General features: G+C 45.2%; 1 protein-coding gene across 3 annotated transcripts in view; it reads right to left on the reverse strand.

Moving 5' to 3' along the window:
- The window catches only part of LOC310812413 (nck-associated protein 5-like), a 110,335-nt gene that overhangs the window by 81,185 nt on the left and 11,500 nt on the right, over positions 1–17,650 (reverse strand). For 2 of the 3 annotated variants that reach the window (XR_014554520.1, XM_083680957.1), the window contains exon 2: positions 2,763–2,836. Coding sequence is in view for 2 of the 3 variants with exons in the window: in XM_083680957.1 (XP_083537083.1) it covers positions 2,763–2,836 (74 nt within the window). In the remaining variant the exon portion in view is untranslated. Of the gene's footprint in view, positions 1–2,762; positions 2,837–14,944; positions 14,998–17,650 lie in introns of those variants that run through there. The other variant, XM_083680956.1, reaches the window with a different exon arrangement.

Genomic DNA, 17,650 nt, shown 5'->3' on the forward strand with positions numbered 1-17,650 from the left:
GACACAGAGAGGGACATTGGTACCGTCTGTAACAGCCGGATGCCATCGGGATGTGAAAATACATTTGATTCCCAGTTGGCAATTATACAGAAAAACACCCTCAGACACACACATTCTCTGCAGCGAAGACACATTCAAAATTATCCCAATAATTCCTAGCACCACCTGCTGCCAGAGCCACTCTTGTTACTCAAATGTGGAGCCCCAAGCATCATCTAAGTGCCACACGACTTTGTAAAGATGACAAATAGCTTATTGATTATTAGCAGATGTCATTGCTAATGTCCTTTCTGCGGGGCTGCAGCTGCAGACCTGCCTGGTCCTCACAACCTTCCCTCCAAAGGTCTCCAGCAGTGCCCATCTTCTCTTCCCCACCTCCCTGCTACTCTGAGCAGGCCCCCTGCTCTCCGTCCTCCCTGAGTCCTCCAAGGTGTGCAGGGGTCACAGACACACGCCATCTGCTCAGACAGGCAGAAGGCAGGTGAGGCCAGCTCTGGCCATGTGGCTGATCATGGGCCAGTGTTGGCACGGACGGCCAAAAGGTTGATTTGAAAATGTAATGTATGCCATTGGAAAAAAAACACCCACACAAATATAACACCCCAGAACCCAAGAAGGAAAGAGGGATGGAGAAAGAGAGAGAGAGAGAGAGGGAAAAAACGAATCTGCATTGTTTTAAGGCTGGGAAGATTATACATTTTTGTTCCCTTGACACAGCAGCTTTGCAGAGAGGGCTGGTGACCTCTCTCCTGGCCCGTCATGCTTTTTAGTCTCCCAAAGCATCCATATGTTCCTGACAGAATCAGTCTGCACCCTTCAAGAGCTCTGAAACACTCAAGAGGGGGCAAGCTGCCATTCACCTCTCTCCACACCAGACTGCACCTCTCTCTATTCACATTTAGACTTACTGTACAGTCATTTCTATTCAAGCAGTCACAACACTGGCAACCCAAATAAAGCCTTTTAAGCTGCTACTGTATTTTGCATCTGACATGGCTCGTTTGGACATGTGCATCTGATGTGTTGACAGTGCTGTGGAGCATTTGTTTGTGATCATATTTAATAGAATAATGAGGTGGCCGTATCCAACTGTGGTTTTGTGCTCCGTTGGCCTGTGATTCTGTGTCAGAGGGAGGGGTTGGTGTGTGGCGGAGGGGACTGGATACGAGGAGGACTAGATTATACAGCAGATGCTTTTGACATCAGACAAGGACGGCTGGCTAAGAGCTGGACGTTTTGAATGAGCTTTATTCAATTCATCTGGAGAATTTTTTCTGATTAAATGATGCTACACCAACATCTGCAAATATTGATGATCCTTTATTTGAAATAAAATTAGATGGGATAAGTATGAAATGGCAGTTGGGAGTTGGTATGGGCCATAGTTAAAAAACAGCAAAAGTATTATTATGTTATTCCATTCCATTTCAGTCTAAATCCAGACGGTGATGTTGTGCACTCTAAAGACAATGACTGCAGCAGGTCAGTTGGTCATGAATTAGTGGGACGCCTCTCTCTTTCTTCCTAAGTGCCTTCATATTCCTAGGGAAGTGAGGAGGGGAACAATACGCCTCACCACAATGTATCTCTAAGACACTGCCTAATAGGGGGAAGGGGGCGTTCCTTGCTATCGCGGGGGTCTCTGCCTCAGCTGAACAAAAGACTGTGTAGGGTCATTTATCACTGTCACAATCAGACCAGCAGAATCGGAAGAAAAGCAGAACAAATCCCTGGGATATCCCAGTCCGTTTCTAAGGGCTTTTACATGCAGTTTTTCCATTCAGTGCACTACTGGTTTGTATCATTGCTAAGATAATGGTTCTATGTCGCCTAGTTCCATTAAAGTGATCTACATACGAATATAAAAGTATAATCTAGTCCAGATAATAATGCTTTGGAGAAAATACACAAACTTGGCATTGTAACTGCCAGGTCAGCCATTGTAGCTGTGGCCACCACTGTCCCTGATGGTCTGAGCCAGTTCATGGCTTTCAAACAGCCACTTGTGAGACAGGACCTGGGCCCCTGCCATGGGCCAGGCCACACAATGACAGACAGGCCGTCCTAACCTGCTATTAGGTCACTGGCGGTGTCAAAGAGGAAGGGGCTCACCCAAAAGGGTGTGAGTTGAGCCGAGGGACAATCATTCCTTTACACACCACTTCCTCGCCCTCTATTGAAAGCTGACCTGTCCCAGTAAAAGCTGTGGTCAGTGGTCAACCCCCCACCACCAACCCTAGGTTCCTCCCAGGCTCATCTCCCAGGCAGCCCTGCTCACTCAGGGGGAAAATTACCCCTGGATGGGGGAAACCAACTCTATTCAGCTGGAGAGTGGAGTACAATGGAGGGTGAAGTTTAAAAAATGGTCTCCCTTTTCTGTGGGCGGTGTGACACTTGGGAGGACTGAGGATAGTTTGAGGGCCAAGGTCATGAGTTTGGCATCTCCATAAGCTCCTCGTTTCCATTGTTGTCATATTATCCTCTCGCAAAAGAAGGACCTCCACGAGAAATGTCCCAGTCAACCCCACACTGGGCCGAACTTTACCCTTTGTCTCCCCTTTTAGCTGGCATGTCTTCACTACCAGCGCACAAAAGCATTTCTCAAAGCTGCACACAAAGCATGTATCAGGTTCCAGACTGAATAGCATTGTTCTGCTGCTCCTCCTTGGAAATAGGTTGCAGTCAGCTGTTCATATTCATTGGCAACAAACATCTGTTGATATTCATTGGCGACAAACATTGCGTTTCTGGATTATCCCTACCTTCGGACACTTCGCTGCTCCTCTTCCAGCTGTTTGAGCAGCTCTTCAATGCATTTGTTGGCATCCATGTACTCCTGTGAACAGCGGAGAAGACTTAGTGTTAACAACAGATTCCAAATGCAAACATACACAAAAATATAGTGATCTCATGAGCATTCCGAAAGCTTATGAAATCCTGCTTTGTGTCAGTTGCTTCTTGAAATGGCATACTGTTGCGCTGTTCGAAGCTCTCAACATGCTGCATGCAGCGGTCAACCGCAGAAAAAAGTGAAAATGTCCATACAGTATGTCTAAAACCCCGACCAAAACCATTATGTGTATTGTGTATTTTCTCAGCAGTTTGCCTTGTTTCCACAGACTGGTCTTCCAAGTGTGAAGAACACTCAAGCATAGCAGTACTGTGTTTCAGAAGGTGTGATTAATTGGTTGTGACTTTTTTTTTTTCCTCTTCTTTGAGAGGGAGGAGTGTAACTCCAGAAGCACCTCTGGGTAACTTCTTAAGGCTGGCCTCAGAGCAAGCCAGCTGTGTAATGTCAGGAGGGAATACCCACACTCACAAACGTGCGCTACTGAATTACAGCATGGACCAAATGAGTGAAGACTGGGAACAGTATGGAAAAACAGATGTTCTGCTTATTTGGCTTTGCCTAATGATCTGCTCCTCTATGGCCTGCCTTGTACTGTATAAAACAGGGGTGAAGGCTTTAAGAAATGGGGCAAGCCATCCAGACATCCGCCTTTTGAGAAGAAGAGCGTTGCAGCAGCTACATATGAACAACCAGTAGTGGCATTGGCCTTCAGTGTGCTTGGGGTATGCTTCAGCGCCTAATTAATGAGATGTTTGCTTTGCTGGACATGACCTGTCTCTTGGGTAAACCTTTATCTCATCATGACAGATGTTCTCTATTGATTTCTAGACCACAGACTTGTGCTCTCCAAGTATAATTTAATAACGGGGGATTCCTTCCTTCCTACCTAGTGGAGCATCCTATACTCTTCTCATAAATATGAGTTGTGATGTTACTGTAACAAAATCATTTTACAGCCTGTAATATTGTACATGTTGGTTTTGTGTTCAGAAGAGGGAAATTTAACAGCATAACCGTATCTTATATCAGAAACAGATATGATTGATTTATTTGATTTATTCATTTATGTTATAGGAAAAAAATACTTCTGTGATGCCCTTTTCATGAAAAGATGTCGGTGTTATTCACAGAGGACACTGCCATTGAGATGTGATGTGCTCACAATGGCACTCAGGCTCTTCCTCCTCAGAGGTAGCTTGCCCCCCACGGCTGGCACTGAAGCAATTATCACACTTTATCACAGATCTGACACTGGCCTCCACAGCCACCCACTGTCTCCAATATGCCCCGGTGCCAACTGGACATGGTAAGAACCCAGGTATCCCGCTGAGTCGCCAGTCATGGGCACACTGGGTGACCATTAAGGGCAAGGAAAGAGGCCAAGACATCAAAACAGATCAATACAGTACAACCAGGCCAGGTGGGAAAAGGGTCTTGTGTTTGGTGATTTTTTTTTAAAGATGTTTATCCTTTAAAAGAACATACTGTAATGTATTAGATTATTACACAAGCAAATACAAGTTCTTATATCTAAACTGGACTATTGACAGTGTTGATGCTGTTTGCCTGAGGTATCCCAAGGCCATCTGGAAGTCATGGGGTGTCGCTACGCCCAGCTGGGATGCCAGCCACACTAAGCCTTCAGAGGCCCTCAAAGGCCATTAGGGCGAAACAAAGTTGCCAAAACTCAATTCACCCTTAACAGAGAGTAATCCGAAGAGCAAATAATACAGACTTGGTTAATAGAGGTTGCCAAACATAATCTCTCAATTCAAGCTCAAGCTCACTATTTAATACACAAAGAAATACACTTCAGTTGAAGAATTTCATGGAATTCAGGAGCCAATTCAATAGATACATATCGACCATTAGCTGCATACTGTGCATACATATTCAAATTCTAATATTCTAATTACTTAAGATCAGCGCAGGTACAGTAATGCTGTAACATTTATGGCAAAAAGAGAAATCCCCCAAACTATGTTGTTACACGTCCTGATTTCATAGGATTCAGCCCATTATGGCTTTAACTGTTAAAGGGAGCTACACCATCACCAGAGTACAATGTCCCAAAAATATTTACACCCCACATCAAGCGTTAGGTAGAGTTGCCGAAGCCTCTGTTGTCAACACATAGACCCCTGCTAATGACAGGGCACCGACACAATCCTCTGCATACATGTGAAGCTATGTAAAGAATGTGTCATGCCTGTTGTAATGTGAAACGGAGGGCACTTAAACAAGAGATTTAGGGTCTAACTCACCTATGTAATCAAAGCATGCTGCCGTGCATTACGTCAGTGGAGCATTATTTTTGCCATTTTTACTGAGTGCGAAAGCTACACTGTTCCCGCGAGGACTGGGGGCTCGTTTGGAGAGAAAACGATCGACCTTTGACTCTGACTTTATCAAACACACATTTCCAGAAGTAAACTTGTGGTGCAATACAGCCAAATAATTCCTTAAGGTGGCTAAACCGTCCAAAGAGCACTAAACTCATAAGGACAGAGTAATAACCCTTACAGAAAACCACCACCATATTTAGGGGAGAAGGACTCAAATGCCTAGAGCTCACTAGCAAGCGATTCAGTCGGGGATAGGGCTGATAGGATATGCAGTGAGCCGTTGTGTGCTGTATTGTCCAATGCCTTAGGAATGTTTGTTTATCATATCATTCCCCATTGTTGACAAGGATACATTTCTGTGTTTGCCTAGTTGGACAAACCCCAAAACAAATCTCACACTAGACTCTAAAATAAGTTTTACTTCATTGCATGAATCAATGGAGAAAAAAAAGGACTTTGTAATTGGGTGAGCTGAAGCGTTGGCTGGCATGTGGGTTTTTCTTTGTGTGTTTGCTAACGTTGGTGCTCTGTGGCAGTAGGCTCTCAGTCGTGTTGACTCTGTATGTGAGCAGGGTTGATAAGGAGGCAGGAGCTGTTCAAGGAGGGGGTTCCCCCGGTGCATGTTGTGAGTCCTATATCCACCCCTCCTACTGCTCATGTGCCTCCTAATCTTTATGAAATGTTAAAATGAGCTTTGTCCCCCACTGCTGCGGCACTCGAAAGCTTGGCAGGAAAAGGTCTGCTATACCTCAAATACAGTAGACACACACACACACACACACACACACACACACACACACACACACACACACACACATTTTCAAGATTAATGGTCCAGAACTTTCAGTAATGAACATTAGATTCATTATTCATCCATGTGAGCTCCGCTCTCTCCACAGATTCACACATACTTAGAGAGTCTGAGGGATGGAATCATATCCTAGACAACCGTCTGGTCCTGTGCAGCATGAGTTCCTACGAACCTGACTGAGAAAACCCACCACCAGATAAAGCTTTGACCTAGTTGCAGTTAAGGTCAGCATGTATTCCTTTAAGTCCTATCTGTGGTGTGTTTTTCCTCCCCGATCAGCAGTGGCTGTGGATTTAAGGCAGAGAAGGGCGGGAGATAAGAAGCCTGAAGCAGGCCTCGCCACTCTGGGAGTGAGACCAGTCAAAGACAAGGTCGTGACCTGCTCTCCTCCAAGACCATGCCAGTGTGGCCTTGGGATACACTTAAACCAACTGAGAACCTGAACTATGTGCTGTGCTGGAGGGTAGATGGAAGGTAGAGCTCCCAAGCGGTTTATAGCAGTCAAAGGTTGAATGCCAATAGAATGTAAGACTTCTTTCTGGAGGTATTTTTAACGCAAGTTGGGATGGAATGAATTGTACTGTAAAACTGACGTGAGTGTACAGTAATTCATAATAAAATAATTATATTAAAATCAAAAAAAAAATCCCCGAGTACAAATACCCAAGCTGGCCATCTTTAGATCTAGACGTATCTATCAGCTGACCTCTAGTGTGCGACTTGAATTCATTACGGTTATCAGCATGGTTTGTAGCACAGCACTGACGATCTTTTGTTCAGAGTCATTATTCACATGCAAATGACCTCATGTCACCCTATCGGCTCTGCCCATCAAGCTCTCATCTCCAGCGGGCTGAAACCTCTGATAGCTCCCCTTTGGGAAGGGTGGGTCCATTCACGGGCCGTTTGATCAAGGAGGGGGTTACGATGGTGAGTGCCTGTGATTTGTCAGATGAGAAGCTATTGAGTTCTTTGTAATGTCAACGTGGCTTATGATCAGGCGTGATGTCAGCACCCAATGTGAACCTGCAGTAAATGCTTTATCCAGACTACAGAGGGCTACCGTGCGGCTTGCTCTGTGTCTTTTAAAAAATGACAGTACAGGACTGACATGAAAGTGTGAAAGCTCTAGATTACCATACCTGTACACTATATTCACATCTACAACCGGTAGAAAAAGGCTTTCTCTAGTCCTTTATGAATTTCACTGTAAAATCTGGAAAAAAAGTCACCAGAAATATATAAAAAGTACTCCAGCAAGTAGTCCTTACTTGCATACCTTAACTAAACGGGGGAATGTTTGGGAATATGGATTACCTGACACACAAAGGAAGCCTGTTCATCTTCCAGGGTGGGTTTCTCCCCCAGCCCAGCTATCTGATGTCCTCTTACAGCACCTAGCCCGTCCCAGCTGAACATCAACACCTCACCACAGTCAGGAATCCAAATCCTGCAGATTATCTTTCCAAACATTAAGATACATTCAACACTCAAATAGCCCCTGTCTCCTCTTGGCTCACAGAGAAGGGTATTCATGCCCCATGGCAAACAGTGGCAAAGCTGTTCACCATGCAAATCACACAGAAAAAGTCAAGACACGGAATAAATCAGACCTGACATAGCCACTCAATACCTCCAACGGTATTACCTGTGTAGATAAAGCACGATCATGCAGGTTAAAAGCTAACCTTGACCGTGAGTTTTATAATACTTTTGTTGTTATAATACTGGAAATACATGAGAGAGGAATGTGTGTCCATTAGAAATGAAATAAAATAATACACGGTATATTTATACTCATATTGGTGTTTCCAACCATAACAGTCAATGGAAAACAAGAATATGTGGGAGTCAGTGACAGGGCGGTGGTCTGCCCAGACATTACAGGGCAAGGGTTGCCAGTGTTATGGCTGTCCGGGGACTAATACCCGACCAGGTGTGTTTAGACCGGGAGGGGCGATGACGGAAATGAAAAAGGAACCTGGACCTGGCAACCCAGAATAATGCCCCCTTAGAGAGAGAGAGAGAGAGAGGGGGGGGGGGGGGGAGTGAGGTAGGGAGAGAGGGAGGGAGGGAGGGAGGGAGGGAGGGAGAGAGAGAGAGAGGGAGGGAGGGAGGGAGAGAGAGAGAGAGGGGGGGGGGGGGGGAGATGGAGGGCAAGAGAGCACATTCGAGGGGGAGCAGCACTTTTTGTAAAGTGATGGAGGAAGGGGAGGATCTGTGCAAAGGGCTGATGCTAAACAGATGTTCATTCACGGGGGGGAATCTCAGCTTCTGTTTGCGCAAGCTTTGACAGGCAGGCACCACACCACACCTCACCTCACCACACCACACCTCACCTCACCTAGCCATGCAGCACCGGCTTCGCCAAGACACCAACAAGTAGGAGGCGCGATCAGGTGGCCCGCCCCCATTGCTTCATGGGAAATTAGGCAGCAAACGCATTCAGCACAGAACTGCTGAAAAAAACTTCTCTCAGTGTTCTAGCTCTGACAGTTAATCATTCAGATGTCCTCTCACACCTCTTCTTACGATACTATACTACTGCATAACGCTCGTGTCATTATACTGGCTAATGCTTCCTTCACACCATGTCAGTGAGGTGTTTGTGGTTTTGCTCTATGTTTTGGCCGGTGAATGGTGCTGATAGTACAGTAGCTGACTTTGGCTGAGTGTTTCTGCTGGGGGGGGGAAGCTTAGGGAGATATTTACTGGGTGTTCCCACCCAAAAGTAAAATTCCTCAGAAGTCACATGAAGTTAAAGTGACTTGTTTTATGGCGGCTGAGCAACACCTTGCCAGACACTAGTAAAACACACTGAAATCCAACAAAACGCACAACCAGTCCTCGCTAAGTTATGGCAGAGGAGAGGAGAGAGCACGCTCACGGTAACAAATTAGAGCTGTGAAATATGGCTTAGTCTCCTCACGACAAACTCCTAACCCCTGAGAGTATGTTTTGACAGAGATTTTTTTGGCCATACGTATTTTTTCAGCCTTCTGACATTTCACATGTATTAAGCTCAGCCTCAGGTTTATTACAGATTTCTCTGTTTAATCCAGAGGGTGATTTATTGATTAGACTGTCTCTGCACTGACCCATGTGCTGGGCAGATGTTGAAGCAGGCTGCGCATTCCTCAGAAACGCATTAAGGTTGGGTTCTGCTGCTGCCTGATATGCTGCTCACCCAGAATGGTGTCAGCAAGATTCAAGATTCAAGATTCAAGATTCTTTATTTGTCACGTGCATACAAGTATACAGTGAAATGCAAAAGTGACAGTGCCACAGAGTAGTGCAACAATACGTTTTAAAATAGAATAAAATAAAATAAAATAGAAGTACTAAAAAATAGAAACAGTATAAACAGTATAAGCAGTGTAAACAGCGGTGAAGCAATGTACGCAATGGAATGGCAATATACAATGGCAATGACAGGTTGACAGTACAAATAATTACAGTGGAGGATGAGTCTGCAATGGATGATTCCCGCGTAGGCACCGGGCTGAAGCCTGAGGAAATGTTAATGTGACACTGGAACGCTGCTTATTTGTTCCTCTATCATCCCTCAATACCACCCATCCTTATCACGCGTCCGTTTTTTCCCATTTTAAGTGACAGTGACGGACAACAGAATAAAACGTTGTTCTTTTTTTTTTTTTTTGTGTTCCGGCAGGGAGCGGGATGGAATGGGAATAGGAATGTGAGAAATGTATTGGAAATAATTGGCTGCCGTTGGCTTTTGACCTATCTCCGGAACTCAGTTGAGATGACGACGCTCCAGGTCATGAATGGCCTCCATGTAGATGTGGTGCAGCCATGGGTGACGGTCCTGTATCACTGGGACTACATTACAGTCGAGAGGCAAAGGTCTAGCTTAACATAATACTACGCCTGAGGCATATTCAATAGATAGTCAATGTACATTAAGGTATGTTGAACACATCTTACTGTATACTGTAGATCTGATGGTAATACTAACGTACAGACATTCTGTACTACGTTCTTCGAGCAAACCAGATTGACTCATCTTGATATTTACGATGAAAATAAGTACATAAACCCACATAAATGTCCATGCCACAATGAACGAGAGAGAGAGAGACTCTGTACTGTGTGTAAAGTTTAAACAGTAACTGTATAATGAATTATGTCTAAAAGGTGTGCACGATGAGAGTGACACCATCAGAATGAACATGTTTAACATTAGCTGTACAGTGACGACCGTTGGTCGAAAAAGGGGGCTCTCTCTCAAGAGGTGATTTCCTCTCCCTCCTCCGCCACTTAGACGGCGTCCACTTAATGAGCTTCTTGGCACAGAGGCCACGTATGTCGGCAAAGCACACGGTGGCACAGTCAAGTGATAAAGCAGGATTAAGAGGGAATAAAAGCCTAATATCTGAGTAGCACGAAATGCTGAAATCCAATAATTCACTTGCTATAAAAGTCGGTTATTGCGCCATTATTGTGAATTGCATGTTTTGTTTTTTGGAGTGGAATATTAAGAGAGAGTGAGAGTTCAGGTAAACACTAAACACACAACGATGCTGACAATAGCAGACATTCCAAAAGCGCACTCAAAATAAATAAGACTGCCGAAAGTGAGCAGCATCATGTTAGTAATTGGTTTCAACTACAGTTATTGCTTCAACTCGATTAAATTAACCCAATGTTAAGCTTTCAGCTCCGGCCTTATTTTTCTACACATGGTTCTACACATAAAAATATTTGTTTCAACTTTGACACAATAAATCCCTGTACATGGTTAGCCTTTAACTTCATCCCTTTTAACCCTTCAGTCAAAATCCCAGAGGCCTTTTCTTTTTACAGTCAGATAGGAATTTGAAGATGTACTGTATATGCTTATAACACAGTTAGCAATAAATCCATTTTATCATCATCTCAAGTGGTGCTTTCTATTTTTAGCGGCCATATTCGTTTCATTCCTTCCAGATGGAACCGGGAGAGGAATTTGACATCACTGCTGGTTCTCATTAGACCTCAGACAGGGTGACATCAGCAGTCATGAATACTCTCTTGTCTTGTGATTCCACGGATCCCTGGGAGCTTTAAACCAAGGTGCTAACCCCTCGAGGCGATCCCAGGCCAAGTAAGGAACCTAAGGCCATTGGTCAAGCTGACCTCTAAAACAACGATGTAGCCTTTGGCATGACGTTGTCGGTGCCTGTACAGTGTCTTCACCACTGTCCCCCGAGGGACGTTAAACCCTACAGTTGTTTGTTTGTTTCGTTTTCTCTTATTTTCATAAGCTCTTCTGAGTGGAACCGTAGCCTCTATTCTCTGGATCAGAAAGTGCTAGTTCCGCTGCTGTGGGAAAATGTCAAACTGCAAGGATTGTTCCTTCACTTAGGCCAGCTATTTGCTCCTACAATAACAACGCTGTTCTATCATTATTAGTTGTTTACTTAGCTTAATCTCTTTATCTGGGGCGCCCCCCTTTAAACATACGCAACTGGTTTAGCATTCTCCAGGCTCTCAGGAAAGCATTTCCATGACCGTGTTGTCTAATGAGCCATGCATCATAAGATGCACGCGCAAATATTGACGTTGAAGCACTTTTCCTATTAGTCACATTATAAGACGGAATTCTCATAGCTATTGATCCAGAAGGAAGAATCCTATTTGTCAATTTTCGACATAAGTGGTTTTAGTGGTTTTCTTTGCTAATTCTCGTTGCTAATGTTCACTAATAACTTCCCCAGATAATGTAAACCTAACCGCCCTAACCACTTTAAGCTATTCCTAAACCTAACCTAACCACTCACAATGCCCAACCCTAACCCTAACCACTCACAATGCCCAACCCTAACCCTAACCACTCACAATGCCCAACCCTAACCCTAACCCTTACCTTAAGCACTAGAAGTGAATTCTTAATACTGCGTATCCGCCACCTCAGTCGTTACGAATGCAGTGTCTTTTTGGTTGGTTGTATCTATTTATCTCCTATTTGTATGAAAAATAAGATTCTCTAAACATCTTCTATTTTGACAAAACAGGACATTGCCTCGATATTATAAGGACGTTTTGCAATGACAGTGTGTTGTACTAATGGAGTGATTCAGGTAAGGTTGCTCATTCTCAGGCCTACAATGGTGTACCCACCAGATGCCCTCTACACTGAAATCATGACCTTCAGCATTGGGCTACTCACCATTCTGCTTAAGAGCATTCTGTGTTGTTCCCCTGCTGGTCACGAGTCAAGCGGCTAGCAATGGGCTTGTTATTTACATGGATGAATGGACTGTAGCCTCATGTCCCACTGTGAACATGAGCGCTGTCCATGTCTGGTGTATATTGTACACATCTGGTTGCCACATCAAGGAACCAACAGAAATAACATTGCAGTGCATTGCACTGTGCTGTACATATTAGCAAGGGCTGATCAACACGGCACGGCTCAAACTGACACGGTGAACTTGTTCACCCACCGTGACAGGACCCACTTTAGAAACTGAATGAAAGTCCCAAAGCGAGAGAGTCGTTTCAGAGAGGATTTACTCTGAGCCCTAAACACATAAAGGTTCATTTAGAGAAAATGTATCCTGAGACCAGCAGAATGCTTTTCAGGCTCCCCTAGCCCTAACCGTAACCCTAACCCTAACCCTAACCCTAACCCTAACCTTACCCGGGCTGGAGTCACGCCATGAGAGCAACAGGAGAAGTAGGTCAGGGAAGCTCACTAATTCAGCTCAACTCAGCCAAGGGACCCTCGGATTCCATCCAATGCAGGATGCAGTATGTGGGTAACGAACTAACTAACCCTAACCCTAACCCTAACCCTAGCCCTAATCCTAACCCTAGCATTAACCCTAACCCTAACCATAACCCTAGCCTTAACCCTAGACCTAACCCTAACCCTAAACCTAACCCTAACCCTAACCCTAGCCCTAACCCTAACCCTAGCCCTAACCCTAGCCCTAACCCTAACCCTAACCCTAACCCTAACCCTAGCCCTAACCCTAACCCTAACCCTAACCCTAGCCTTAACCCTAACCCTAACCCTAACCCTAGCCTTAACCCTAACCCTAACCCTAACCCTAGATTTAACCCGAACCCTAACCCTAACCCTAACCCTAGCCCTAACCCTAACCCTAACCATAACCCTAGACTTAACCCTAGCCCTAACCCTAACCCTAACCCTAACCCTAGACTTAATCCTAACCCTAACCCTAACCCTAACCCTAACCTTAACCCTAACCCTAACCCTAACCCTAGCCCTAACCCTAACCCTAACCATAACCCTAACCCTAACCCTAACCATAACCCTAGACTTAACCCTAGCCCTAACCCTAGCCTTAACCCTAACTCTAACCCTAACCCTAGCCCTAACCCTAACCCTAACCCTAACCCTAACCCTAGCCCTAACCCTAACCCTAACCCTAAACCTAACCCTAACCCTAGCCCTAACCCTAACCCTAACCCTAGCCTTAACCCTAACCCTAACCCTAACCCTAACCCTAGCCTTAACCCTAACCCTAACCCTAACCCTAACTCTAGCCTTAACCCTAACCCTAACCCTAACCCTAGACTTAACCCTAACCCTAACCCTAACCCTAACCCTAGCCCTAGCCCTAACCCTAACCCTAACCCTAACCCTAACCCTAACCCTAGCCCTAGCCCTAACCCTAACCCTAACCCTAACCCTAACCCTAGCCCTAACCCTAACCCTAACCCTAACCCTAACCCACAATATCCCTCAAATCAAGCAGTTGTTTTGAAGACAGGGTCTGCGGGAGCCAGGGTCAATCACACATCAAACTTCAACACTCCCTGATGATCTGGCTTTTATCTGATACCTCCCGACACGTAAAGGGACAGAGCAAAAGTGAGTCGAGGGGAACAATCATGATGATCAAAAACAAGTATATTCTATAATAAGAAGTCTATAGGTGACCCAGGTCTATCATGTCCAGTTCTAACCCTAACCCAGGTCTATCGGTGGCTCTCTGTACTGGTACCGTGCTACATGTCCAGTTCTAACCCTAACCCTAACCCTAACCCTAGCCCTAACCCAGGTCTATCGGTGGCTCTCTGTACTGGTACCAGGCTACATGTCCAGTTCTCTTCTCTTCTCACCCACTCAGAACCCCATTCCAACCAGCCTCTTCTCAGTATGTTGGCCAGCTGCTGTGCCAGATGGAGGTTACAGCACAGCTTGATAGCCCACTGACCACTATCAGCCCACACAATGGCCCCCACTGACCGCTGCGGCCACACACACAAAAGGCAGTCGTTGACTGCTGACTCTGTGGACAATCCGCCCCGAGGGGTCAAAAGGTTCGGCGTGACGCATCTCCCATTGACGCGGTTTCACCTGAGGTGCAGCCCTATTGGTGTCGCCTCATAAAGTGTCCTCATTACATTCAAGTCCACCATCATGAGGAGGTTCCGAAAATCATTGAGTGCCACAAGCCTATCGCCATAAAACGTGAGTTATGTACTCATGAATAGCGTATAGATAATATTGCCTCTTTAGAAAGTGACTAAGGCTCAATAGACTGAATGGATGGTGGAGCTCTAGTCAGTGGACTGCCTTATCAAGATAAATGTCCTACCGTAAGGTGATATTCACTGTTTTGTATCGTGCCTGGATGGTCAGACCATTAAAAGAAAGGGTACTTCAATGTTTTGTATGTAAATTGGTTTTACCAGTATTATCATAGCTATGAAAATAGCCTCTTGAGGGCACACACTGCTACTGTACAGAATATCATTACATAACTGTTGTACAATATACTGTATATACGGTAATGATTGCTCTCTGATGCTCACCACCAGCAGATTATGGATATAATTTATCGCCATGAGAATATGCACAAGTCTCATACAGGATTGGACAGCACATCCCACATTGGAAGGCCACATTTGATTACCGAAACCACTCAAATGGTTGGATTAAAGAGAAAAGAGACTTACGGAAAAACAACACCCAACTCTGGAAGGGTGATGAAATCACTGCTCCCTACGACATCTTCTCAAGTGTGCTTGAGAAAACGCCTCACCCAACCACTACAGTCAGTGTCACTCTTAAAATAGTGGGTGGGGCATGAAGCTCATTAAGTCTTTGATGCAAACATGCCAGCGGGCACACAGGGGTGGGTGAACTCTCTTTACCCACATGCAGGAAAACAAGGTTTGCCTCAGCCACAAACGCTTCTGACAGAGCACATTAGCCATGTCAGAGAAAATCAGGTCCCTGGAAAGAAATCCCTTATTATACACAGTGCAGTACGGAGTTTGAGGCAAGACAGAGCCCTGGACTTTTATTCGCGTCATTGCTTTATTTTGAAATGGAATACAGGCCAAATAGAATTCCAATGTTGGATATTATAGACATCCAGCTGCATTACCTTGTTTCATGTTGAGAAACAAAGGAGGAAAAAAATCAGTGGCCTTATTTTTGAAAAATGTCAGATTGAATCAAACCCATTTGGCCAGAGATGCCACACAGCTACATCACAGCTACATGTCTGCGTACGGCTTCCCTTTTTTAAATTGAAAATCCTACAACAAACTCGTCCTTTTCAGCAAAAAATACATACAAAACCCTCAACTCCACCCCCTCCCCTACACACACACACACACACACACACACACACACACACACACACACACACACACACACACACACACACACACACACACACACACACACACACACACACACACACACACACACACACACGGCCCTCCAATGCAGCCCAGGCTTCTAACAGAACAGGGGCCCGGGACCAGTGGAGTAAAGGAAGGACACACACTGAGGACCAGCTCCAGTTAAGACACTGAAAGGGGGCTAATCTAATAGATCTAACATCAAGTGGGGGAAATAGCCCCAGGATCATTATGGGAGATAATCGGAGCTCGTGATACACAAGTTAGAGACTTCAACAAAGCCATGTGGGCCACCCCCCTCAGGCCCTGGCCTCGTGAGTAAGCACGGAGGCAGGTGATCTTTTGTGTGCTGGAGAGAGAGAGAGAAGGGGATGGGGATGGAGAGAGAGAGAGAGAGAGAGAGAGAGAGAGAGAGTGCTTCTGGCTGAGAGCTGTCCCCTGTACACACACACACACACACACACACACACAGAAGCGGCATTGTTTTTTCGACAAGCTGCCTGTGGGAGATGGCCCATTAAGAGGCTCCTCTCCTCAGATGTTGTCATTAATGTAAAAACACACAGGAGCAGAGAGCAGTCAGAGAACCAGCTGTATCACCTGTCACTAGTGTCTGCAGCAGGCTGGGACTGCTTTGCCTCAGAATCTTTTATCTGCATGGGTTTGAATTCATTTCTTTGTAGCGGACGGGCAAAACCTATAATGCTACGTACATAATTCGTGTTCCGTAGGCTTCGACAATAGCATATCATATGTCATAGATTGTGAGAGAATGGAGACCAAACACATTGTGATTCATATGAATTGCCATACAGTATCAAAATAGGTGGTGGCCCTCTACCTGTAGCAGTGCCTTTTGCATGAAAATATTTTCTACTTCGTACTCGTATTTCTACTCCACATGAGAGCGAGAACATGTGCGTCCTCTTTACGTGAGTGACTACAAACACGACGCGCCATCAAACAGGCAACGTGACAAACACCCTCCATCTCCACTCCACCACAGCAGCAGCCTGATTACCTCGCCACGCCAGGCCTGTGGGTTTTCAGCATGGCAGGAATAATCTGACCTTAATTTTGGAGAGGAAATGCAAAGCTGCAACTCTGTTGCTGTTAAAAGTCAATAAGGCCGTATCACAACAAGGGCAGAGTTAATTAATCATCTCTGCTTCCTTTTCATGGCCCTTCCCTGGCTGTCCTGGGGGGGCGAGGCGGCCCCAGGTTGCAGCTGTGTGGTATTAGCATATATGCTACGTGAAGCAGACTGCTCGCTTCCGTACGCAGCCACCCTGACAGGAAACCAGAAACTACTGACATCTGCTTTTTTCACTGACCACAAAAAGAAAGAAACATAGACAGACTTTATGAAATGCAGGAAAAACATATAGTGGAAAAAGACGGGGGTAATCTTTCTCATCGGTCATGGAAGACACAATGAATTAGGATCAATTTCAAAAGCCAACAAGACTGTCAGCATAACTATTTTCACTTGTGTATTTATAAGAACAGCCTATGCCCATTTCATTCGTCCTATTCTCGGTCGTGTCAACAGTAGACATCAATCCTTTTGGCATTACAGCAGTCAACCACATTAGATGTGACCCTAAGACATGTATTAGAGCCACACAGTAAGCCAACCCAACTCTGCTACAAGGGTGTGCTAACCCTAAATTTGACAGAAACAATATTCACCACATACCTTATCTTTTGACTCACTTCTGCTCTGTGACATTGTGAGTCATGATCGTTAGGCAGTTGCATACAGGAGATTAATTTCCTCCTGAAAAGGCACAGTGGCACACGGGGGATCTGAACAGGCCAGAGGGGGAAAGCTCAGTAAGAGGGCCAGGTGAAATAGGATGGAAAAACGCACTCATGCATCAAAACCTCTCCCGCACCTCCATGAGTGTTTCCCTTCTTTATGGGCCGTTTGTCATCACACAGCTCCTGTTAATGTAATTAGATAAAGGATATATTGACCGTCGGAGCTCACGGAGCGATTTGTCTGTT

Source organism: Argentina silus, assembly GCF_951799395.1.
Source record: "Argentina silus genome assembly, chromosome: 11".
Lineage (NCBI taxonomy): Eukaryota > Metazoa > Chordata > Actinopteri > Argentiniformes > Argentinidae > Argentina > Argentina silus.